This window comes from Plasmodium yoelii (assembly GCF_900002385.2).
Source record: "Plasmodium yoelii strain 17X genome assembly, chromosome: 14".
Classification (NCBI taxonomy): Eukaryota; Apicomplexa; class Aconoidasida; order Haemosporida; family Plasmodiidae; genus Plasmodium; species Plasmodium yoelii.
The window spans coordinates 896745-923543 of NC_036186.2; the positions used below are offsets into that span (position 1 = coordinate 896745).

At 21.6% G+C, this 26799-nt stretch overlaps 7 protein-coding genes across 7 annotated transcripts; 5 read left to right on the forward strand and 2 right to left on the reverse strand.

Annotated features, from left to right (window-relative positions):
• Positions 1-222: 222 nt before the first annotated feature.
• Positions 223-2480, forward strand: PY17X_1421400 (palmitoyltransferase DHHC8, putative; the record flags this gene model as incomplete). Its single annotated transcript, XM_022957503.1, has 11 exons — positions 223-274; positions 410-530; positions 845-958; positions 1056-1102; positions 1197-1250; positions 1407-1494; positions 1596-1704; positions 1820-1893; positions 2019-2161; positions 2272-2320; positions 2441-2480. The coding sequence occupies 11 exons, from the start codon at positions 223-225 to the stop codon at positions 2478-2480; spliced, it is 891 nt and encodes a 296-aa protein (XP_022812884.1).
• Positions 2481-3209: 729 nt separating this feature from the next.
• PY17X_1421500 (3',5'-cyclic nucleotide phosphodiesterase beta, putative) lies at positions 3210-8072 on the reverse strand (the record flags this gene model as incomplete). The annotated part of the gene is made up of 9 exons (XM_022957504.1): positions 3210-3417; positions 3574-3977; positions 4072-4335; positions 4437-4841; positions 5036-5197; positions 5443-5553; positions 5817-5916; positions 6065-6169; positions 6355-8072. The coding sequence occupies 9 exons, from the start codon at positions 8070-8072 to the stop codon at positions 3210-3212; spliced, it is 3477 nt and encodes a 1158-aa protein (XP_022812885.1).
• A 2911-nt stretch (positions 8073-10983) lies between these two features.
• On the forward strand, positions 10984-14466 carry PY17X_1421600 (cGMP-specific 3',5'-cyclic phosphodiesterase gamma; the record flags this gene model as incomplete). The annotated part of the gene is made up of 9 exons (XM_022957505.1): positions 10984-11263; positions 11383-11531; positions 11692-11873; positions 12027-12131; positions 12249-12450; positions 12575-12712; positions 12831-13091; positions 13220-13435; positions 13651-14466. The coding sequence occupies 9 exons, from the start codon at positions 10984-10986 to the stop codon at positions 14464-14466; spliced, it is 2349 nt and encodes a 782-aa protein (XP_022812886.1).
• Positions 14467-15699: 1233 nt separating this feature from the next.
• On the forward strand, positions 15700-17046 carry PY17X_1421700 (GPCR-like receptor SR25, putative; the record flags this gene model as incomplete). Its single annotated transcript, XM_724592.1, has 2 exons — positions 15700-15802; positions 16076-17046. The coding sequence occupies 2 exons, from the start codon at positions 15700-15702 to the stop codon at positions 17044-17046; spliced, it is 1074 nt and encodes a 357-aa protein (XP_729685.1).
• A 732-nt stretch (positions 17047-17778) lies between these two features.
• PY17X_1421800 (conserved Plasmodium protein, unknown function) lies at positions 17779-20784 on the forward strand (the record flags this gene model as incomplete). Its single annotated transcript, XM_022957506.1, has 1 exon — positions 17779-20784. One exon carries the CDS (start codon positions 17779-17781, stop codon positions 20782-20784), a length of 3006 nt encoding a protein of 1001 aa, XP_022812887.1.
• A 726-nt stretch (positions 20785-21510) lies between these two features.
• On the forward strand, positions 21511-24378 carry PY17X_1421900 (mitochondrial ribosomal protein S5 precursor, putative; the record flags this gene model as incomplete). The annotated part of the gene is made up of 2 exons (XM_022957507.1): positions 21511-23428; positions 23693-24378. 2 exons carry the CDS (start codon positions 21511-21513, stop codon positions 24376-24378), a joined length of 2604 nt encoding a protein of 867 aa, XP_022812888.1.
• A 683-nt stretch (positions 24379-25061) lies between these two features.
• Positions 25062-26696, reverse strand: PY17X_1422000 (conserved Plasmodium protein, unknown function; the record flags this gene model as incomplete). Its single annotated transcript, XM_022957508.1, has 9 exons — positions 25062-25193; positions 25288-25412; positions 25548-25593; positions 25737-25774; positions 25890-25962; positions 26069-26113; positions 26190-26219; positions 26343-26397; positions 26614-26696. 9 exons carry the CDS (start codon positions 26694-26696, stop codon positions 25062-25064), a joined length of 627 nt encoding a protein of 208 aa, XP_022812889.1.
• Positions 26697-26799: the final 103 nt, after the last annotated feature.

Sequence of the window (26799 nt, forward strand, 5' to 3'; positions counted from 1 at the left end):
ATAATACGTATTTTTTCACATATTTGTAGAAATATTCATTTTTTTTTACAAATTAATATACTTTGCAATCTATATTCACTTAATTATATCCCCACAAAAAATAATAAATTTTATAGGCGTTGTTGCATAGATGAAGAAACATTTTATACCATTCCTCGAAAAGGAAGTTTATTATTATTATTATTATTGTTATTATTATTATTCAAATTGTTTTTTTCATAAATGTTTATAACAAAAGAGGCCAAGGCCCCTTTACTTTTGCCATTATACAGAGGTAATTTACTTTTATACTCAAAAAATAATAAATAAAAGTCCACATCTATACATTTATTCGAGAAAATATGATTATGCTACATTATTATTATATATTAAATCGTAAATTCACATAAACTCATTTTTTTTTATACAGTTTACGAAAGTAACAACATTTTTTTGTGTCAAGGAAAAGTAATAACAGGGCCAAATATATTTCATCTAATATTCACATATTTAATCATAATAATTTCCGTTTTACCCATTTATGTAATTATGTAAGTATCAAAATATAAATCTAAAAAAATAAATGATTAACAAGTAGATATTTAAACCTATATACATATAAAATCGTGAATGGACAAAACAAAAAAATAAATATTTATAACTCTCAATTGAGGAATGAGACAATAAATACAGAGGGTGTTGGATAATTATCCACATCAGTGTATCGTCATTTTACAATTCTATGCTTATAGAATTTTAGCATACAAATAATTATAAAAAATAATTCATTATATTAATAAAAATATTAATGTATATCTATAAACTTATAAATATATATATATTTTTTATTTTTACGCAATTATAGATGCCCGTATATAGAAAGCTTCACAATATTGGGTTCCATCATAATCGCATTAACAGTCTTTTTTATCCTCGTTTTATTTTTTTTAACAACAACAGCATTTTGCGACCCTGGAATGTGAGAATAAAAATAGTTTTATTAATAACAATATAATAAAATATAATATAATAAAATAAAATACTAATCACTGCGTTAATAAAATATTCATTTATAGAATTCCAAAGAAAAATTATGTTGACTTGTCTTTGCCAAAAGGGAGAAGTATGAAATAGACATAAAATGGAACATATTAAATATTGACATTCATAATTCGTTTATTCATTATTTTTGCAATTTTTCATATTTTTTTAAATAGCGGCTTTCACTACTGCAAAAATAAATGGCACAGTCATAAAGCAATATTGGTGTGGTAAGCAACTTTACCTTTCTTTTAATTTTGTTATTTATTTTTAAAGAATAACTATATATTTTGCATATGCTTGCTACACATTTTAGTAATAAAACAAAATGTTATAATAAATGAATAGTCCAACAATTGTAATACATTTTTCGTTATGTTTTATAGTTCACTGTAACCATTTCAAGGAGCCACGAAGCAAACATTGCTATACATGCAACAATTGTGTCACGAAGTTTGATCATCATTGTGTCTGGTAATAAATATTTAAATATTTTATTATATTAAATTTATTCTACCATTTTTTCTAATTCTTCCCTTATATACATTTTTTTTTTCATTATTTATAATTTTCAGGTTAGGAAATTGTATAGGAATAAGAAATTATCGAAATTTTATTTTCTTTATATTAAACTTATCGATACTTTCAACAATAATATGTTTTACGTTTATCGGAATTTTTGTGGTAACGACACACATTTAAATCAAAACTTTACATAATTCATCTATTTCTATATTTTTAATTACACTTATAAATGCATTAATTATCTGATATATTTTTCTGCCGTTTTTTTTTACAGAATTTATGTATTAAAGAATATGAAGGAGTAAAACTAGAAGCAATTTATAATATAATACTCGAATTCCCACATATGTAAAAAAATTAAAAATAATATAATATAAAATTATAAATATATTCACATTTACATATAGACAAAACACCATCATAATAATTATACCACATTTTGGCATTTGTTAATTTATTTTAAACCTTTTCAGCGCTTTGTATATAATTTATACAATTGTATTGTCTCTTTTATTAACCAATTTGTTTATTTACCATTTAAAAATTATACTTTTAAACAAGACGACATATGAAGATATTCAGGGATTGTATACAGAAGGTAGTCCCTTTGATGAAGGTAATATATATACATTATTATACACATAATAACTTCAATTGTGTCTTGTTATGTTTTTATGCCTTTATTTTATTACAACCATTATGTATGGAACTTTATTTTTAACTCAGGAAAATTTACAAATTTAAAAAAGTTCTTTCTCTCTCCCACCAACAATAAGTAAGCAAATTTTATGAAAAATATAATTTTATTTCATTTTTTATTAAAATGCGCATAAAATGAAAACGGTTATATACTTATAATTTATTAATTTCAAAAAATATATATTTTTTATTATAGGCAAATAAAATGGACAGAATGTGTTAAAGTAACATTGTAAATGAAAACACAGAAACTTTTTTTGGTTCGCTCTTAAAAAATATTTTTTTAGTATCTTTTTACATATATCATGGTTATTTCATTTGTTTTGCTTTTATTTATATATCATTATAATAATTTAATTTGTAAAATGCCATAAAACCAATATATCTTTCATAATGTTGTGTCATTTTTTTTTAATAATATTTTGTATATAAATTTAAAAAACTCATAAAATACTTAAGTTATACTTAATATAAAGAAAAACAAAGCATTATATTAAAAATAATATCAATAATAAAATGAAGAATAACAATCACACATACAAGGTTAATAATAATAACGTCGTTAATTCAAAAATACTTAAAGACAAATAAATAAACATATAACGAATATTAATAATAAAATATAAATAAAAATGAAACACCAAAAATGGTAATATATACCATTTAAACATGGTGGCGTATCTTAAAAATTATATCAAAAGAAATATTTAAAAAGTTAATAAAATATACATTTTAAAACGGTTGATTAATAAATAATTATAGCTTGTATAAAACTGCAATTAATGCATATGCATATATATTTATAAAATGATATAAAAAGATGAATGTAAATCTTTTATTTTGTTGCCATTTTGGGGTAAGTACTTATTTATCTTTAATATAGAGTTATTTTTTCTGCTTATTATTATGCGCATTCATCTTTGAAATTCATATATAATTTTTTTTGTGGGATGCTATCATAAATATCAATCAGAAATATTTTTTATAAAAAATAATGTTAAATCAATATAACTTTTTTTTCGATTAGTGATTTGATTTTTATCCACTTTTTTTAAGTCTTCTTTTTCATTTCTGCTTTTTTTTGATGGATCGAAAACTTTGATTTCCTTTTCTTCTTTTATAAATTTTTCCCACATAAAGCGGTTCCTATTTAACCTTTTTAGACAGTAGTTCCTACACAGACAAAACATGTACATATGTATTTTGTATATATGTATTATTTTTTCATATATTCATCAATAAACACACACACTAGTTAGAAATATTTATAATATTCATATAAATAATTATTTCTATTATTTTATATTTTTTTAAGTTAATTTTCAGTACTTGACAAATTGGGTATTATCTATATATGCTAGTTCTTCAAATAGAGGCATAACGACAAATTTTAAAAAGGCAATTTGTGATTGTCCTACTTCATTATGCTTTTCTCTATCGCACAATGGTGAAATAGGCATTTTATTATTTAATTCTTCATCCCCTTGAAAATAAAATTCACATAATACTCTTTGGCACCATTTATAATGTTCTTTCCATTTAACAGCTCCATGAGATATGTCTGCACTTTTAATAATCATTTTCATTAATGCTAATAAATCATCATCGTCCTTTATATAATCAAATTTTTCATTTTCTCTCCTTATCCTAAATTTTGAAATTATTTCGTAATGGTGCTTCATATCTGTGCTCAGAATTAGTTCTATAATGTATAAGCGTATTAGTCGAAATTCCTGAAAATGAAGCAATTTAAAAAAATATTTATATTTATTTATTATAAGGACATAATATTTCTACAATTTAAAACAATTTTTTATCACAAATTACCTTTTCGGAGAACGATTTTAAAATATTACACTGACTTAGTTGTAAAATTTTAAAAGTTATAGATGCGTGATAATTTTCAAGTACACTAATATCATTATAAATTATACTTAGTGGATGAAAACTGTTAATAAAAAACAAATTATTATAACCAGGGTGACCTATATCATGACAAATCCCTGATATAAACATAACTAGCTTTATTTTGTAATCAATGTGATCAAATATCCCTAATTTCTTAGTTAAGCAAAAAAATTTGTGTGTTACCTAAAATAGTTAAAATGCATATATTTGATAATATTTTATGCAAACTTATTAATACATTTTTTTAGTTAAGAATGTTTAAAAAAAACTCATTTCTTTCTTACCATAGTAGCATGCATAATGTTGTGATATGGAACGTTATTATATTGTTTTTCCACAAATGCTAAAAAATTTATAATTAAATTCATTGGTATATTATGCTCAATTGTATACATTAATGATAAATTGATATCAAAAAAGGGATACTTTTCTTTTTTAAAATATTTTAAGCAATTGAAATCCCATTCAGACAATATGTTTTTATCAATTAATTGAATCATATTAGTAACATGAGGTATATTTATATTTTTAAAAAAATTTTTAATATGATTTTTATCCATATCAACTTTATCTATACATATCAAATTTTTATAAGATAAGGAGGTGTTTATTTTATAATCTAAACTGCATTGCTCACTATTAAAATTACTTCCTTCTTTACTTACATATGCTTCTACAAATTTCTTGCTCTAAAGAATTAAAATAGAAATAAAGTTATATATGTATACATATAGAGAGAGAATAATAAAACACAAATTAACCTAATGATAAACAAATGTAATTAATCCCCTTTCTAACGAATTTACAATATTACTACTATTTTTACAACTATTATTTTTTTTACACAATTAATACTATATTAGCGTTACTCTTAATTCATTACCTCAAGTTTATCGAAAAACTCATAGTCTACATTATAAAGGTTATCGGTTTTTGTAAGCGTTGACAGGCAACGTTCTAAAATGTTGACACAATAGGATGTTTTTCTATGAACATTAAAATTTATGTCAGGTTCGTTTTCCAGATCCACCATAACTTTAGAACACTACAAAAAATATTAAAATAAAAAATGCGTGATTATAAGAAATGAAAATAGTTGCGTCATTTATTTGTTTACCAATTTGTGTTTGAAAATATTGATTAAAATTCATTATGACATCATCATGTAAATATATATAGCGGAGTATTTTAGTAATAACATTATATGCAACGATTATAAAATAAAAGAAATCCAGTTTTAAGGTATTTTTATATAAATAATAAAATTGATAAAGTAAAAAACATTTTTACCTCTTTTATCATAAGAATTAAATCTTCAATTGCGCTTGAAAATTTTTTATTATTATTTTTGTTATTTTTATTTATCCCCAATGCTGCTTTGTCTAATTTGCACCCAGTTATCTGTTAATACATAATATGAATAAAACAAAAAATATATAATTCAAATTATATTAATGTATACATTTATATTCATGTTTATATATTTCATTACGTCGTAATAATTTTATTCTATATTTTTTGTAGAATAATTATACATATATTACACCAATTCATATATATAAGGAATATTGCATACTAATTTGCAACGTATTTTTAAGCATCATTATGCATAATATATTTACTAAAAAACTTATTCATTTCTTAATAATTATATTTATTATTACCAATATATTGTAAAAAAAGTAACGCATTTGAAACTCCGATGCATAACATCCCATATAGAGAAATAGACAAAGAATTGCAAATACGGCAATACGAAAAACCCTACAAATTTGAAAGAAAAAATAAAAAATAAAAAATAAAAAAATTAAATCAATTGTAATTATATTAATCGCCTTTTCTTCTTGATATAAGCTTATAACTATTTTAATGCTTATTTTCACGATTTGTTAATTTTCAATTTTTTAATTACACATATACAAAAGGCATCAAATTGGGATTCCTTGTTCTAAGGGTTATTATGCTAATCGAATTTAATACTAGAAATATTACATGTATAAACCAATTATACTTTGTTCTACGGTAAAAAATGGAAAAAATAAATAATTAAATAATATAAAATGAACGAATGAATATATTAGTGTTAAACTATTGGAATATATTCATTCATAATCACTATAATAACATTTTTTCATTGCACATCATTTGTATTATTATTTTATTTATATCTTTTTATTTTGTTTTATTTTTTCTCCTATAAACCTGGATGTAAAAAAGACGTCCATAATTACAAGCGGAAGGAAACCATAAATATACGTCAAAGAATATACGGTTTCGACGGATGAAAATATATACGATGTTTCTTTTATTGCAAAATTATTATTTAATGATAAACTAGTAGCTATATTCCATATTCCCCATATACTTACCATTGCAGTAAATAGAGCATATGAAATAAACTCTGCATATTTGGATAATTCAGTAAATCCAACAATTATAAAAAATATAAATATAATAGTGTTTAAACTCATTAAAGTATTAAAAAGTAAAATAATGTAACTGTCTTGTTTCCATACATCCAATCTAAAAGACCATATGCATAATGCCCATATATAAATTCCCAGAATTAACATAATTATTCCTATAATTATCATTTTTAAAGAAATCCAATTATTCAAGTTCAACACATATAATGATTCTATTGTATCATCTTTAAATTTTAACGGTAATTGAGATATTAACTCATTTTCACTATTGCATTTTAAATAATGACTAGTAATACTACTTTTATATGTATTGGTTTCATATTTACTATTAGAAGGACAAATATCTTTATTTATTATTATGCTTGTTTTCCATATTTTATAAAAAAAATTTTCAAATATATTTATTAATCCTTTATTTTTCCCTGTTTTTGTTTCATTATATCTTTTTATACTATCATTTGATTCTTTAATATTTTCATAAAATTGGCTTGATAAACTGTTAAAATTAGAATTAGTTCGATTCCTATTCCTATTGTCTTTATCATGCGTGTTTATATTTTCATCAATGGTTTTATTTATACTCATATATACATTTTTTCGAAGCATATTGAAAAATCTATTATTATTTTCATAAGTACTGCCCTTTTTTAATTTGCATAATTCCTGTCCATCTTCTCCACTATCTTCAAATTGTGCATAATCACCATTTTTATTTTCTGAATTATTTACTAGATTTAAAGATTTGTGAGATTTGTAAAGAAAATTATTACTTCCATTTTTCTTATCCAAATTATTTATAACTGTTTCTCGTGTAATATTATTATCACCATTGTTATTTTTTATATCAATTAAAATATGTCTAAGCTCATTATCATCTTTCGCCAACCCTTTTGTTATATTTTCACAATTATATTCAGATATTTTGGTATTATTTTCTTTATTATATATTTTAATATCATTTGCATTAGAATAACTAGAATCACTACTAACACTATATGAATCATCACTGCTCCAATTAATTGAACTATTCCTCATATTTTTATCATTTTCATTATTATAATTCATTTCAGTACTATAATATGTATCAATTGGTTTATCATCTTGAAATATATCACTTTCATTTTTTTGAATTGGTGTATATTCTTTTAAATCGATTATATCATTATTTAATGTGATTTTTTTATATTTTTTACTATTTGAATTGCTTGATTTTTTTAAATTACTATTTTTTTTTATTGTCCCATTATTAATATCTTCAGATTTATTTAAATCACTTGGTTTATGTGTAATTTTTTTTTCATTATTATTTGAATTTTCACTATTTTTTATTTTATTTTCGTTATTATCATTTAACATATTTTCTATAAAACTTTTTTTATTTAATATTACTTTATTCTTATTGGTTAGGGGATATCGGTTTTCACCTTTTTCACATTCTTCATTATTTATAGTACTTTTTTTGTTATTTACTTTGAATGTATCTGTATTTTCCATTTCATTTAAAATCACAGCATAATTATTTTTTTTTGTATAAATACGTATAAAATTATGCAAAATATACTTCAAAGTTACTAGTATTTACTATTGTCTGTTATTATATTACCAAATAATTCATTTATAATTATTTATACTATTTTATTGTTACAATTATTTTTCTATTATTGTACTATTATTACTAATTTTTTTATAAAAATTAATTGAGAAATTAAAAACGCAACGATTTGGAACAGTGGGCACTGTGCATTGAAAATGGAACCATATACACATACGTATATGTGCGAATATTTGTATTGTCTTTATTTATTCAAATGTTCCAATTGTATTCCTGTCTTTATTATTATGGTTATATACGATGAATTTATTTCATAAATGCTTGTCCCCCACAAAAAATTGTGTAACTATTATATAACCATCCAAAAGATATTAACTATTTAAAATAACATACTGATACTTTAAATATGAACAAAAAACAAATAAGCAACATATAGTAAAAATTTAAATGATAAAAACAATATTATAATAATATAAGCTGAAAACAAAAAATCTGTATCCATTTAAAGCATTTAAAAGATATTACTATTTAAAATAACATAGCACTTTAAATGCGAACGGAAAATCGATGAAATAATAATATAATAAAAATTAAAATACTAAAAACCAAAAAATTAGCAATAAATAATAACACAAAGAAAAAGAAAATATATGTATTATAAATTAAGGGGTAATGAATTGGTATTTTGAAAATAGTGTGTATATAAAGTGCATAATAAAATTTCCCATAAAAAAAAATAAATAATAAAATGTGTAAAAAACAAATATAATAAAATAATAATACAAACAATTTTAAATAATAACCACATGTAATTTACATTTTTTTAGATCCTATTAAATGATATATTATTTGTTCAATGGAATTAATTTCTATTTATTTTGAAAAATACTGTCAACAAATTTGTTTAAAAATATTAAAAATAAATTTGGAGAAAAAAATAATATATGTGTATGTTTACACAATACTAATGTGGGATACATAATTTGTTGATGTCTTAAAAAAGTATGTCATAAAACTTTATGATTTCTTAATTTTCTATTTACACATGTGTGTGTAATATATGGAGTATTAATATTTCCCCTCATATTTATTTCATATTTTTGGCTATTTACAACTTTTTTTGAGAAAATATAGTTAAATATAAAAATTAATTTTGTAGTGATTACAAAGTTTAATATATAATAGGTTATTTGAATATTTAAAACGATGGTTTCATCAAGGAATGTTCAGAAGGGGTATGTCAAAATAATGCTACTAAAGAAAAATGAGGCAGTTTACTATAATAAATATAGCATTACGACAAAGGCTATAAAATAATAAAACACAAATTGGTAAACTATGTTATAATAATAACTGATTATATATGCTCGCGGGCATAAACATGCAGAGTATCATATGTTTTAATTTTTTTTATTTAAATATTACTAGACTTTATATTTTGTTTTTTTAGTGGAATAGAAAATAAAGAGATGTTATTTATTTAATAATATTAATGATTGTTTTTATTTTTATATTCTTCACATATTTCTTCTAAAATTAATGCAATAGGTGATAATTATTAACTATTAATTTTTATACAATTAGGGTATCAGTTGCAGAGGCTTAAATATTATATAAGTTGTTAATTACTAGTATTAAAATGCTATATGCTTATTTCATTGTTTTATCAAACAATAATTAAAGGCACATTCATTCATATGTGTATCCATCGTAAATGGCAATATTAAAATACATAATTTTAAATTCCCTCATTTAATAAGAATTTAAATGCTTTAATACTGTATGAACAGTTCTAATTTCAATATATTTTTACTCATTTATAACTGCTAAAATTATATATATTTTTTCCTATTTACAATTTGAGGTTATAAGATTGTGTTAAAAAGAGAGAATATCATATTTCAAGTTATAGGGAATAATGTGCGACTGTATATATAGTGAATTAAACAAATTTTACTTATCAAGCTCATAAAATGTGTGTAGAGAAAAATTTTAATATATATATTTTTCATGCTATTATAAATAAGATATAAAAATATGTTTTGAAACCTATATAAAAAATATAAATGTAAATGTCTAAAATAAGAATGTGAACAAAATATTTATAAACCATAAGCATATCTTCATTTTTAATGATATATAATAATACCTAAATTGAAATTTAATAAATATCCCCATAAAATAAAAACATGTTTGTAAACATTTGTTAATATCTAAATTAAATTTAAAAAGAGATTATTGTATTATTATTCTTTTCGTTAAAAAATTAAGTTATATATCATGGAATTTCGTTGCACATTTTGTATTGGAAATAGTTATAAAAGTAAGGTTTGTTTTCCTATACATATGAGAAAAAAACAACCATAAATGTCCAAGCATAAAAACCTGTCTCGTATGAAATTACTCCGCATTATATATACAACATTTCATCCTATTGGCTTTTTTATATTTTCGCTTATTTTTTTACATTCTAAATTCATAAGGACAAATTATTTCTGCACATTGTTAAAAATAGCAACCAAGTTGCATATACGAAAATAAATATATCGCTGATAAATTCTAGCATTTATAAAAATTACGTAAATATTTTATTTTAATTTTTTTTATTCTATGCATTAAAGCATAACAGTATATGATTATTTATTTTTATTTATTTGTTTGTCCTTGTTTTTATTTGCTTTTCTGTTCACTATCATATTAATTTATATGTATATATTTTGTTTAATTCTCAACATTTGGTTTTTCTATTTTATCATCTATACATTTGATATTTACGATTAAATTTATTCGTGTCAAACGATATCTATTATATTTACTTTTATTTTAATTTTTCTCATTTTTTAAATAAAATTAATGAAACATATGTTCAAAAATATATTATTTCATAAAAAGGGCAAACATGACAAAAATGATGCCATTAAAAAGGCTTTTTCTCTTTTTTCAGTCCCTAGCAATGAAAACGAAAGAATCATAAAATTTTGGCCTTTGAAGTTTAAGGAAAAAGACGAAGAAACTCTGTATATAATAAAACTATGCGATAATATGTATAGTAAAAAATATGTTATTCTTGTTTCTCATTTAATATCGCTGTTATTGATGTATTCAGTTTGTCTAATTGTTGGGAATATCAACGGTACGAACAGTTACATAATATTTAAAGAAAAAAATAAGCATGTATACATATAATTAAATAATATTAATATTATGTATGCATATAATTTGTTCGTATGATTATTTTCTTTTTCTTTTCAGATTTGTTTTCAGTGCTAAAATTGACATATATACTTTTACATACATTTACCGCAATTAATATAATACTAATTCTAACGTTACATGCTACACACTATGTTGAAATGTTTAAGAGTATTAAAGGAGAAATTTTCATATTCTATATTATGATGGTAAAAATAAATAATATATATAATATGATAACAAAATAAAGAAACGCAAAAATGCTCAAACCAAACATTGGCATTAATCCTTTTGTTATTTCTTTCAACATATTAGCTTTGCTTACATATATATATTTTTTCTTCTCGCGGGGTTTTGATTCCTTTGCAGATATTTGTCATATGGTGCTCATGGCTTTTTATATTATTTAATAACATTAAGGATCTATTACCAATTGTTGTAAACGTAAATAACTTTTTATATGCAACATATGCAAATAATAAAATTAATATTGTTTTGGGTTTTTTTGCATATCTTCCAATTTTTTATCTAATAACGATAATACCGTGCAGGTAATAAAAAAAAGAAAAAAGATAGAAATGAAATAGACAAATTTTATATTTTTCCCAAAAAGAGACATAAAATAATATTTGATTTCTTCAAGAGAAAATTATCTGTACATACAAAATTATACAACTGATTTATACATCTATATACATTTTTAGAATATGCTATTCCTGCGCTTTTGATATTCTATTCTTTATAATGAAGGTGGCGATTTTCTCCGTTTACTATCTAATTACAATGAAAAGTTATATCCTAACAGACAAGTATTTAAAATATGTATAAAACTAAAGGAGTAACAAACATATATACATTAAACATATGAGAATATAATATTAATAGCATAAACAGTATTACATCTATTATATATTTTTTTTTGTTAGTATCTTTATGATAATATCAGCTCTTGTAGGAAGTCTTTTTATTTTTGTTATAAGATATATTATTGAGATTCAAAGACGTTTATCATTTCATAATTGGAACAAACAAACAAAACAAATTATCAAACTAAAAAAAACCCTAAAGGAGGAAAAGCAAAAACTATCAACTACAAATATTGAAGAAATTTATAACTTAATTAACGATGTAAGGTTTTTCTTATTTCTCAACATTAATGTTCTTACATTTTGTGCATATATACAAATATTTAATAATTGTATTATAATAAAAAAGAAAAAAAATTTTCATCTGCATAATTTAACTTCTTAAGTCCATAGGAAATTATTACAATGAAAACAAAAAACAAAAGGAGACAGATTGGAGCATTGTGAACAATTTAGAAAAAATTTTAAATATTTTAAAAGAGGATAATTTATTTTCTCCTGATTTAAAAACTATAAATAAAAAGGTTAAGAAAAAATAGACACCCTTTATATTAATTTCATATATAGAGAAAAGAGGGAATTTATCATTACCTTTGTATTTACATTGAAAATTTTGTGGTTCTTTTTCCTTTTTTTTATCAGAATTATAACCACATATATGGTTATATTATGGATTTAAAAAAACAGAAAGAAATAATAAATGATAAAATCGGATCTAAGGAAGAACCTGAGGCAGAATCAGAATCAGAGTGTGTTGATGAATCTAAGGAAGGGTCACAAATTGAATCTATATTCGAATCAATCTCAGATGTGAAGCAGAAGAAAAAATCCGATTTAGCATACACAAGTAGCTATGAGGAAAAGGAAAACGAAATTTTGAAATATGACTTTAACATGAACATGGTACAAACATATTTATAGTTAAAAGTGAATAATTTGTAATTGTTTAAATTATAAACTATAGCATATATATAACTATTTATAAATACATGAAAATCAAATTATGTATTCATTTTTTTTGTTCTTTTAAGGATAAAGAAAATATAAGCATCGATATATGGAACACCAAATTTTTGGATCGTAAATCACCAAACTATGATGCATTTATTAAAATTGGATATATTTTATTGAATAAATATTATATTTCTAATCAAAATATATCTGTTAAAATTTTGTATTCCTTGCTTTATGAAATGAAAAAAGGATATAACGATGTTCCATACCATAATTCTATTCATGCAGCTATGGTTATATAAAAATTGTATAAACATATATATCCAATTATATATACATATTTTCAATGCACAAATAAAAATTGTCGACTTTAATGTCTAATTATATTAAGTTTTTCTTCGTGTTTGTATAACTTTAGCTAGTTTCCTCCTTTATTATATTTTTTATCCATTATTTTTTTATTTTCTAATATTCTTATATTTTCCCCCGTCCCACTACCACATTATAGGTAACGAAACATTGCAGCATATTAATCACGAGTTTAGATACTGTAAACATATTAAAAGATAATGAAATGGCGGCTTTCTTAATATCTGCTTTAGGGCATGATATAGGACACTTTGGAAGAACAAACATGTTCCTAAAAAATTGCTCAAACTTTTTGAGAATAATTTATAATGATAAATCAATATTAGAGAATTATCATTGCTCATATCTATTTAACATATTAAGTAAAGAAGAACATAATATTTTCAAAAAGGAAGATTTAAAAACACTAACAAACTTGAGACAACTAATAATAGAAGTAATTTTAGCAACTGATATGAGTAAGCATATTAAAATATTAGCTCAATTTAGAATTAAGTCAATTAAAATAAAATCATATATTGAAAAAAATATTATACTTTGTTTAAAAATGATAATAAAAGCTGCTGATTTGTCCCATAATTGTGTTGATTGGAGTGAACATTATTTATGGGTCAAAAGATTAGTAAATGAATTTTATTCAGAAGGAGATGACTTATTAGAAAGAGGTTTTGAACTTAACCCATTATTTGATCGAAAAGCTCATAATAATTTTATACAAATTCAAAGAACATTTTTAAGAGAGCTTGTCTTACCCTTAATAAGTTCTCTCAAAACTCTTGACACTAGCACCATTACTCAATTAATGCTGAGTCACGTTAAACGCAATTATTCCAAATGGACAAAAATTGAAAAAGATGAAACAAAAAAAGAAAAATATTTAAATGAATTATTAACTGATGTTCCCAATTCATGGAAAATTGTTTATGCACCAAATCTTAATATATATAAATTATAAAAAACAAAAAAAGAAGATCTTTATATATAAATATGCGTATAATATTATATGAATAAGACATCAATCATGTGGTTCTATATATTTTATATTCAGGATGCTTTCTTTTGAGCATTTTATGTAATTTTATTTACACAGTATTATCCTATATAATGCTCGTTATATATATTACATATCATAACACAATTATAAAAAAAATGAAAACAAATATTAACATTTTTACATTTAAAAAGTACTCATAATATATTTTATATTAAAGCTTTACCATTTTCCACTCTCAATAACAACTTTACTATTCAATGTTTTTTATTTATAAGATATTATTTTATTCTCATAGCATAATATTTATTATGTTTCTTTCTACATATGTATATAAAGTTTAAAGTAAATTATTTTTACTATAAATTATGTTTTCCGAATATCCTTAATAAAATGAAACATAACTTTGATCTATCAAACATTAATATATTTTCAAATACCAACATATATTATTTATTTATGTATTGTATACAAAATATATATATTATATACATGTATATATATGATAAATGACAAATTTAATAATTTATATATTTCTCATTTTATAAAACTATAGAGGAAAAAATATATTTATATATAAAAAAAATAAGGTTTTAAATTTCCATAAAAACAAGTTAAATTAATTCTTAATGATAATATAAATACGTCAGTTATGGAATAAAAATAAAAGGCGTATATACTTTATAATAGTTTTTCGTTTATACATTAATATAAGTAATATATATATATAATAATCCCATAAACATTTACGTACAAATTAATAAATATTTCCATAATAATTATATAATGTTCCGATAAATAATTGTAAATAATAAAAAATATATATTACACAAATTAATAGTATAACATTTCTACTCTTTAATATATTCTCAAATATTATCGTTAAATGTTTTTTTTATTACTTTTTATATTAGATAAAAATGATTCATAGAATAAATTTTCTTTCAAATATATTTTAAAACATATTTTTATGTTATAACATATTTTTCCTTTTTTTTGTGTATAATCATTATAATTTATCGTATTTACCGTAAAGAATTTTCTTATAATATAGTTAATATCATATAAAAAGTTTTTTGATTTTTTAAATGATAATTTGAAGTGAAGTAGTTAGTTTTACTTCCATTTAAAATCACATCATAGTGATTTTCATCAAAATTTGGTATATTCTTTCTGGTTATAAAAAATAGTTTTCATATGGCTAAAAGGCATAAATTAAAGATTACTACGTTGTCGATTTTTTTTTTTGTAATATTAACTGGGATTCATACCGTTTTTACCACATTTAACCAGAAAGACTGTAAGTTGAATGAAAATATATATAACCGTACTTATACATATAAATAATATGTGATTGCATATGATGCAAATATATGCATGCATTACAAACTGCGAACTTTAGAAAATTATTGTATCTCATTTTTATCATATGTACCAATTCCTCTTACAATTATATATATATGCATTTATAAATATGTATTGAATGCCCTTTTGTGTTATATGCATTGATTGACTCGTTTGTACCTTTCCCTATAATTATATATATATACGAACTTTTCATTTCTTTTTGAAGGGATCAAATTTTACACAAGTTGCTCAGGAGAAGGTGATGTAAAATGGGAACTACTATACGTTTTAACCATTTTGAACAGTCTTCTCTTAATGATAAATATAAATTACAAAGAAAATATAGACAAACTGAATAATAAGAAGACTGAAATTAGTGATATAAATGATGATTTGATAAATGTTGATATTAACGAGTTTGGTAATAATGAAAGAGATGACAGTGGTGATGAACTTGAAAAAGAAAAAAGATACAACAAATTAAAAATAAAAAATTTATATAGCATTAGTAATTCAAGAATTTGCTACTATAGTATGTGGACATTGTGCTATTATTGTATATACTTCTTATGCTTCTTGAGCTTTTTATATGGTATCAGATTATTTAATAACAATTTAATTAATATATATACAATAAGAACATGTAAAATTGAAAAATTAGAAAATTATATAATATCAGAAAATACATTTACAAGTTTATATTGGGTATTTATTAACTTTAACGTATTTATGAGTAAATATACAGACTCCTTTTATGCAATTAATTATGTAAATTTTAATATCGAATTTAGTACAAAAAGGAAAAGAACATTATTTTTCCTAAACTATGCTTATCAATTATTACTAATAACTTATTCAATATATAAAAATGTATTATTATATAAAAAAGGGTTATATAATTTGAATCAAATTGTATGCTCACTTATTTTTCTTTGTTTAATATTATATACCATTTTCGAAATTACATATGTCTTAGAAATAAATAAGCCATCTTATTACAGTATGCCCAAATTATCATATAATTATATATGGTCCATTATTTATTTGTTTGTTATTTTTATTTCATCTGTTATATTCTATTTTTCTGTTTATGCATATTCTATAAAAGACACCTTTGTAAATTTTCAAATCATGTTATGGCTTTTTTTCATTTCATTAACATACATAAAAAGGAAACAATTGTTTATTACGCCGTAATATTTATTTATATATTTTTTTAATTTTTTTTTCTTCATTATATTTAACTTAATTTATTAATATGTAATTTTTTTTTTTTTTTTTTGTGTGAAATTGTGATAAAAAGAGAAAAACTTTTTAATGTAAAAAATTGAGACAAAAAACATAAAAATTATAATATTTGCATAAATTATGAAATAAATGACAAATCCAGCGCACGAAATATATTATAGAATCCCCAAAGTAACAAAATAAATAGTATAAAAAGTGAATAAACAAAAATAGAGTAAAAATACACATGCATGTATGTAAACACTTTCGTTGAAAGAATGGGGATATGAAACATAATAATTATTATTTCTCATTCTTTCTTAAATAAAAAAAAAGTTAGCTTTTTTATTGTCTTTACCATCAAAAGTCAATATATTTGCACTATATATATATGTGCACATAAAAATGGAAAAATAAATGGTAAAAGTTAAAATAATTAGCTACAATAAGCAAACTTTCATATCTTCATATATATTAACTCATAGAAAAATAAAAATATATTTTTTTTATTTTGTTGTTTTATAAACAGAAATATTTATAGATGTAATTTATACTGGTCATATTATAATAACATTTTTATGCACAATGAAATGCATAAGTAAGTGTATGGATTGATATACGCAATTATAGACATGCGTGTAGATGAATATACTTATTTTTCTGTATAGAAAAACAAACTACTATATTATATAATAATACAAAATGGACAGAAGCAAGACAGAAGTGGCATTTTTAATCTATAACCTTGAATTCGGAAAATTGAAAAATAACCACCAATCACTTGTTATAAATGAATTAAATAAGAAAATTAATAAATACACATCTTTTATATTAGATAGTAGCTATAAACATGTTAATAATTTTTCTTATTCAACAAATATATTTCATTATTTTTACAAAGTAACGGAATATTATATTTTAAAATATTTCAACAGCATTATTGTTGACTCTATTTTTTATTTCAAATGTATAAATGACCTAAAGAACAAATCTCTTTGTGATACACAAAATGATGAACCTAAACTTTATAAATGTGTATATAAAGATAAAAATGAACATATGCTAGAAAATTGGAATAATAATGAATCCAATGATTATACTTTTGATTATCAAATATTAACAAATTTTATTCAAAATTTAAAAAAATTATATGAAAAAAATAATTGTGTTGCTTCGAATATAGGTGGCAAAAACATAACGAAAGCAAAAGACAGCGAGAAAAAAAATCGACAAAAAAATGACGATAATAATGATACTAAATCGGAAAAATGCAAAAAGAAAAATGAAGATAGACAAAATAACAAAAATAAAATAAAAAATGAATTAAAAAATGAAATAAAAAATGCTAGTGAAAGTTTTAAATTTGGAAAAACATTTCTATATGCCATATGTGAAATTAATAACAGTCTTGATAACAAAAAAAGTAGAATGATATGCATAACAAAAATATTTCGTAAAATTGTTAATAAAAAAAAAATGAGAAAATATATATGTGAAAATGATAAAATGGCAAAAAAAATGTATTTAAAATTTTTTTTAAATTTATCATTAGGTATCTTTATATATCTATATATGTATAGATATATTAAAAAAAAATATAAGAATATTGATTTTTTTATATTTTTAAATAACCTAAAAAATATTAGGAAAATATATTCTAATAATACTTCTTATTTTGAAAAACAACAAATTATTAGCTTTATTAAATATATCAAATTTATGAATATTCAAATGTTTCAATATGCATATATATCATTCTTTGTAAATATATACAAGTATATTAACTTAATTCATAATACAACTCTCGTGACACTTTATTATTATTTTAAAAAAATAAATAAAAAACATAAAGGAAAAATCAAGTTGATAAAAAAAAAAGACGGAAAAAATTATGGACACCAAAATAATGGCCCTTATGAATATTTTATAATAGAACATGATGACAAACAACAATGTGACGAAAATTGTTGCCATTATAATAAAAATTTATGTGACAAGGAGTTTGTATATAATCAAAATATTTCTAACGAAATTGACCAAATAGAAAAAGAAAAAGGCACTAAGAATGAAAACGTAGGAAACAGTGTGACAAAAAACTTGGAATCTCCTCAAAGTGATAATGCAAATCTTAACACTAAAAATAATAATAATAAATTGATTAATGATATAAATAATAAAAGAGAGAATGGAATTGGTTTAAGTGGTTCTTATGATTATAATAATAACAAACAATGTAACCATGAATTTAATTGGGTAGAGAACAAAAAGGAAATTATCCTTTCTATGAAAAATAATATAAATGGAATTAATGAAATTATATTTGATAACTATATTTATGTCTTTATATTTTACAAATATATAAGAAATATAAAGAGAAACATGGAATCTAACATTATAAAAATACAAAGTAATATTAAAAAAATGATTCATCTATTTATTAATATATATAAAACGAATAATGAAGAAAGTAACAAGATGGAACAAAACATGTCATTAAGCATGAATACGGAAGATACAAAAAATATTAGCAATAGCATTTTAGGCGATAAAGAATGTAACAATAATTATATAAATGATTCAACACAATTCTTAATATATTTTAAATACATAGAGTTGTGTAAATATTACAAAAGTTGCATAAAAATAAATTATGAAATTATAAAATTGGTATACACATTTCACATATTGCTAACACATTTTTTTAAATATTTTCCTGTCTTAAATTTTAAAAAAGGGAACTGCACTATATATAATTATTATGATAAATCGTATATATATAAAGAACAAGCATCAAATGAAAATATTGACACAAAAGAAGCAGGTAAAATAAATAAAGAATGCTTTTTTGATATATTTAAAAATGTTAAGGATTATGAAATAGATTTTTTATATTTCAATGAATACCCCCAAAAAAAAGGTGATGTAGATGAAACACTACAAAGCATAGAACAACACAACCAAGTTGAATCTTTTAATGATGTGTTTCACGTTGATGATAATACTAATTTTGATTCTACTAATTTATCACAAAATAATTTTACAAAAGAAAATATAAATGATCATGAAAACGCAGATAATAATTATAGTAATGACTGTATAGAAGGTTTAAAAAATATATTTTTATACTGCATAAACAATAATCTAGATGATTTCCTAATCAGTGTAAATATGGAAGAAAATTTTCAAATAAAAAAAGAAATATCAGAAAATGAAAAAAATAATTCGATCATAAATCAAAATAAAGGTGATGAGTTTGTCAAAAAATGTAGAAGCAATCGTATTTTAGAAATCTTAAAAACCAATAAACCATTATACAGCAAAATATTAGAAATTATAGAAGGGTTTTCGAAAGGCATGTCAAATATTATACAAAATTATGAATATGACTTAAATCGATACAGTAAAAAGGTCTTAGAGATATACGATGGTAATATTTTTGATATACACTATAAATTTTCTAATCAAAATACAATTGAAAGTGAAGAAGAAATAAAAAACAAAAAATTATTGGAAGTAAAAATATTTTTAGATTATGAAAAATTATATAACAAAAAAACAGTGGAAACTCAAACACCTGTTTCATTTTTTAAAAATGATAAAGCAATACAAATAGCAAAAGATGCAGAGGCAATAACAATATCAGAACAATTTATTCAAACACGAAAAAACAATAATCCTATTTTTTATTTAAGTGATATATATAATTAATTTTTATCCTCACATTTATTATCAAAAAAGAAAGTTTTAAATATATTTTGTGGAGCGATATAATTGTGTTATCATATGGGATATATTTGTCCTACACTTTAACATTAATTAGCTTATCGAATTTTCATTTCATATTTCATAGCATATAGTTTATTTTTCATCTTATTTTTATTTGACTTAATTTTATTTTTGTGGTACTCTATACTAATATATATATATATATATATATATATATATAAATACACATGTATGTTTTTTTTTCTTTTTTTTTTTAATGCCATTTATTTTTTTATAAATTTACAAATTTATTATTCTATATGATTATAAAATCTAATATTTCGGTATATCATTTTGCTAACATTATTTTTGAAAATACTATATATGTATAATATATAAGAAAAAAAAATAGAGAAAATGCTTTTTTATTTTTTTCTTCAAAAATTATAACACCCACACAATTTTTAAACCTTCTTCTTTTATTGGAATTCATTAGAACGATTTCAGCAAATGATTGTTGATTTTTTTTTATAATTTCCAACCCTCTAAAAACCCTTCATAATATATTCCACATATTTTTTTTAGCTTAGCTTTTTGGCACATTTGTTTTCCCATGATTTATTATACAGTTGCGAAAATGCACTTATGTAAATATAAAATTGAATGAAATATAACACACGTTTCACAAATATTACAAAATGAGTAATATTGCATATAAAGCCAATTAAAATGCTAAGGAATATATTTGGAAATAGAAAATCTTGTAATAAAATTCGAATATTGAATTCTCGATATATTCACAATAGTCATTTAAATAAGACCCTTAAAAATCGATATAATGAAAAAGTAAGAGATAAATATTTGGATAACATATACAACAATGAAATCGATATTAATACTATAAATAGAAATGTTAAAAATAAAAAAATTGACTACCTTAGACAATTAATATACGATGAAATTGATGGGGATGAGTATTTATTAAATGAAAATATTATTCAAGAAATCAAAAAAAAAAATAATAATAATAATAATAATAAAGGTAGTATTAATAATAATGAGGGTTCGGAAAATTCGGGACTTCAATGTAAAAATAAACAAAGTAAGGAAGAAAATGCAGAAATGGGTGAATCCCAATATAAACAGGCTATCCGAATATATAATTTATTGAAGTTAAATGATACAACAAATATTTTTGATGAAGATGTTTTCATGAACATAGATAGTAAAATAAATCATGACATATATGAATTTGCCAAAAACAATACTATAAATGACGACTATAATGGTGTAGAAAACAAAAAAAATCTTAAAGAAAAAACTATAGACGTAAAAGAAGTTAAAGTAAATTCAATTAATGATACATCTAACAGTTCGGAACATAAAAAAGATGGTACTAACGATTCTTTTGATAGTACCATAATAAATAACGGCCAAAGTATAAATGATAATATATCAAATGACCAAACATTTGATGAAAATAACTTTATGAACATAACCAAAATGAATTTGCCCGTATTTAATCCAGCTAGCTTTTGCTTAGCTATTGAATCATTAACTAACCATATATGTGACGATTTAATTTTTATATTTGGAGATTTATCAGATAAAATCAAAATTCCAGATAATAATGAAAGCGATAGATTATATAAATATGTTCAATCTTTGTGTAATTTTTTTTCTTTAGAAAAAAATGAACATGATGTAGATAGATGGATAGAAGATGTTTATAAAGATGTAAAATGTAAATTACCATCAAATATTCGGAATATTAAAGACAATTATATAAAGAACTGGTTAAAAGGACATATAAATAGAGTTTTAATAAACGAAAAAAAAAAAAATGAATTTTTATATAAAGAAAAATATTATAATTTAGGAAATGATTTTTTATATGATAATTTATCAATAGATAATGATACTGTTGTAGATACAAAAACACACTTTTCTACATCTAAGTTAACATATTATTTTAAAACAATTATTGAATTTTTATTAGAGAAAAAAATAAGTAGTGATTTAGAAGAACAAATAAATATGATGTTTTTAAATTTAAAAAAAATCGGTTTAGATAATTGGTTAAAAATGGATGTAAGGGATTTTGAAAAATATCTTTTACGAAATAATTCAAATTTTCTCGAAATTGTTGAAAATGATAAGCATGCCTCTTATCTAATGCTAAAATGTGCTAGCAGAAATATTACGGATTTTACCTTTTATGAAGAATTTTCTCCATTCTATCTTTTTCATGAAAAACCCAAAAACTCGATAGAAGAAAGGATAAATAATATACAAGAGAATAAACATATATCTGATCAAGAATTAAAAAATATGATATATTCAGATCAATCTTCTTTAACTATTATTAAAACTGATGATAAAAATGATGGATCTTACAATGAAATGGATATTGACCTGTTTATAGAAAAAGAAAAAAAATATAACATGAACAGATCTCTGATTACTTATTCATTTGATCAAAATACAGATACTTATAACTACAAATATAAACAAATACCTAATACTATTTATGATCACAATACAAACAAATACATAAGAGAAAAAGATACGATTGATCCTATGTTAAAATTAAATGAAATGAGATCATCAATATTGGAAGTCAAACGAATGATGAGCATGACTAAAGGTAACCACATTATATTTATGTGTATATTACATTATCTGCATACTTATATATATATACAACATTTTTCTTATTTTTTCATCCATATTTTGAAATATTTCAAGCGTTTCACCTTAATAGGGCACTAATATTATTATATCATTTTAATATTATTTTTTATATACGTTCATTGTATCTTTAAAATCTATATATACAACTATATATATCAACATGTATATGTCCATATAATTATTTATACCTTTTATTCTTGTTTTTTTATATTTTTAGATGGAAGAGTTTATTACATAAGAATAATCATAATCATAGGAAACGGAAAGGGTGTATATGGGTATGGAGTAGGATTTGGAAAAAATCTTAAGGAAGCACGAAACAGCGCTTTACTAAATTCAATCAATAATTTAGATTTTATAGATTATAATTATAAAAATTGCATTTTGAATTTTCCAGTGAGTGGACAAGAATATTCATCACATGTAAAAATAATACCTAGGCCACTAGGAAAAGGATTAAAAATCAATAGAAAATATTTACCATTAGGATATATATTAGGATTAGATAATGTAAAAATATCTTTTAGTGGTAGTAATAAATGGATGAGTAGAATAAAAGCATTAAAAAGATGTTTAGACAAAATCGTATCTATTAAAACATTATGTAAAATGACAGGAAAAAAATATGTCTGTCATTTTGCACCACACTATTGCACTAGTCATTGGCCAGATTATTGGTTTAAAAATATATTAAAAGAGTATAAATATAAAATCCAAAGAATTCAAAAAAAAAGAAGCGCAGTATGTAGAAAAAATTTCAGATCAAATATTTCAAAAATTCCTGAAGAGGTATACCCGGATTTTACTCCTTATACTTGGAAAACTCCAATTCAAAAACATATCGAATCGCAAAAATTTAAAAAATATATTGATAATAATATTTACCACACCAATGTATTCTAAGAGATCTTTTTCGTTTTACATATTTCCCAATATACAAAAAAATAATATATGCATATTTACTTTTGTTTTTCAATTTGGTTTATACGATAGTTAAAAAATCGAAGCATCAAATTATTTATATTGTGTGCATAAAACCAAATAAATGATTATTATTTTATCCTATTTTTTATGACCCAATTTTTATGTTTTAAGGATGTAAACATAAAAACCTATATTTTTCTTTACAATAGGTATTTATTTTTGTGTTATCTTTCATATACATATTTGTTACACACACCTATTGAACTCTTTTTGTTTATATTATAACTTGCTTTAATTATTGCAATTTTTTTAATAAAAGTTTTTGAAAAAATGTATTATAAACGAAAAAAAAAGGAAAGAGAAAATATAATGGAGAATTTTTCATATATACATATAAATAAACGTGCATATATATTTTTCGGAATATATATAAATAAATTTATTTGCACTGATGATTATTTTATTCTCGTACATGCATAATATTATTACAAATTAAAACAATTTTAAAATATGCAAAAATATAATAATAAAATTTTTACAATACTTAATTCAAAAGGCAAATTACAACAAATGGCAACAAAACAGAGATTGTTCATTGCTATATTATTCTTCAGTCTTTTATTATTTTAAGTAGTTCTTTCTTTTTCCTTTTAATAAATATTTTAATGCTCTTTATTTATTATTAATTGTCTTTCTTCGAACATTCTTGGGGTACTAATATTTATTAAAGCGTAGAATCCAATAAAAAGGAAAAAAATCATTAAAATAATTATCATTTCCTGAGATAAGATAGTCTACAAAAAAAATATAACATATTTTGTATATATAATATATTACTAAACATATATACACATTAATAGGATGTTATGTTTTGTTTTTGATTCTTACCGGATTGGTGTGATAAACGTTTTTGTTCTCTTTAACATCGTTGGGATTATCAAAAATGTCACTTTCTTTGCATGCCGTTAAATAAGATATATAATTAGGATGCTTCTTGTAAATTCCATTTATATCTATAAGGAAATAAAATTTTTATTACATAAATTATTTATAAAATCATTTATAAAATCGTTTATATTTCATATTATATTATTTATATGTTGAAGGAATAATTAAAATAGTATTCATATTTTTCTGTTTTTTTTTACCGTCATCATTTGTAGCTGTATATACGTAGATAGAAAACGTATACATCTGTAAATCAAAATTTTGAAAAGGTGATGATATATATTTTCTTAAATATTTTATAAAAATCAGTGTTCGATTTCTTCATAAATACTATAATCATTTTATATATATGTGATTTATTTAATTAATGCATTTTATCATAAACTTACGTCATTTGAATTTGCATATTTCTTTGTCTCTAATTCATCTGAATGATAATAATAATGTTTAGGATAAAAACATATATGGGCATGCGTATAAATATATGTATATGATTTATTCTGTTTTTATTATAACAATTTTTTATAAAATATTAAATATACCAAAATATTTTAGATTTCGTCCTTTGATTAAATCCTTAACATAACCACATGATTCATTTATGGTAGTACTATACTGTAAATGTAATAACATTGATAATTATTTTAAAAGATCATATATATATATATACCATTACCATATGAAGGAATTAATTTACATTTTTTTACACTTTATTTATTACTTTTAAAACATTTTGGTATTTATTTACTATAGTTTTGCTTGTAGCCTATATAAACAAGAATTATATGATAATGGAGTTGAAAAAAAAAAAATAATAATTGTTTTATTAATTAATTCCTTACATTTTTGTCTAAAAATATGTTAAAAACTTTCTGAAATAAGAAAAAAAAGGGAATATAAAATATATATGTGCATGTCTAATATATATGATTATATAAATATGGATATAATTATACAAAGTCCTTATAAAAAGTTGTTTATATATCAATATTTACATCATCTAGGTTCAAAACGGTTTCTTTATCAAAGTTATCGATGACATCATTAGAACTATTAAAAAAAGAATGAAATGGATTGTATATGTGAATAATCTCTAGCATATAGTTACATGCTTATTTATATAGAACACCAAATGGATATATTTGTTCACAAATTATATACATAACAATTAACAATCAATTATTTTGTAACAATAAAAGTTAAAATATATATTCACAAGGTTTTTAACTCTTAATAATGCTAATATATATTTTGAATTATGCTTACTCGACTATTATAGTATCACAATGAATTAGATGCTTCAGGAAACAAAAAAACGCTAGTAAAAGAACAAACACGTTTCTAAACATTTTTGAGAAATTAAAAAAAAAAAAAATAAAAAACAAGCTTCTAAAGATTTCAGGAATATATTCTTTATTTTATTAAGAATAACATAATTAAAAAACTATCAAG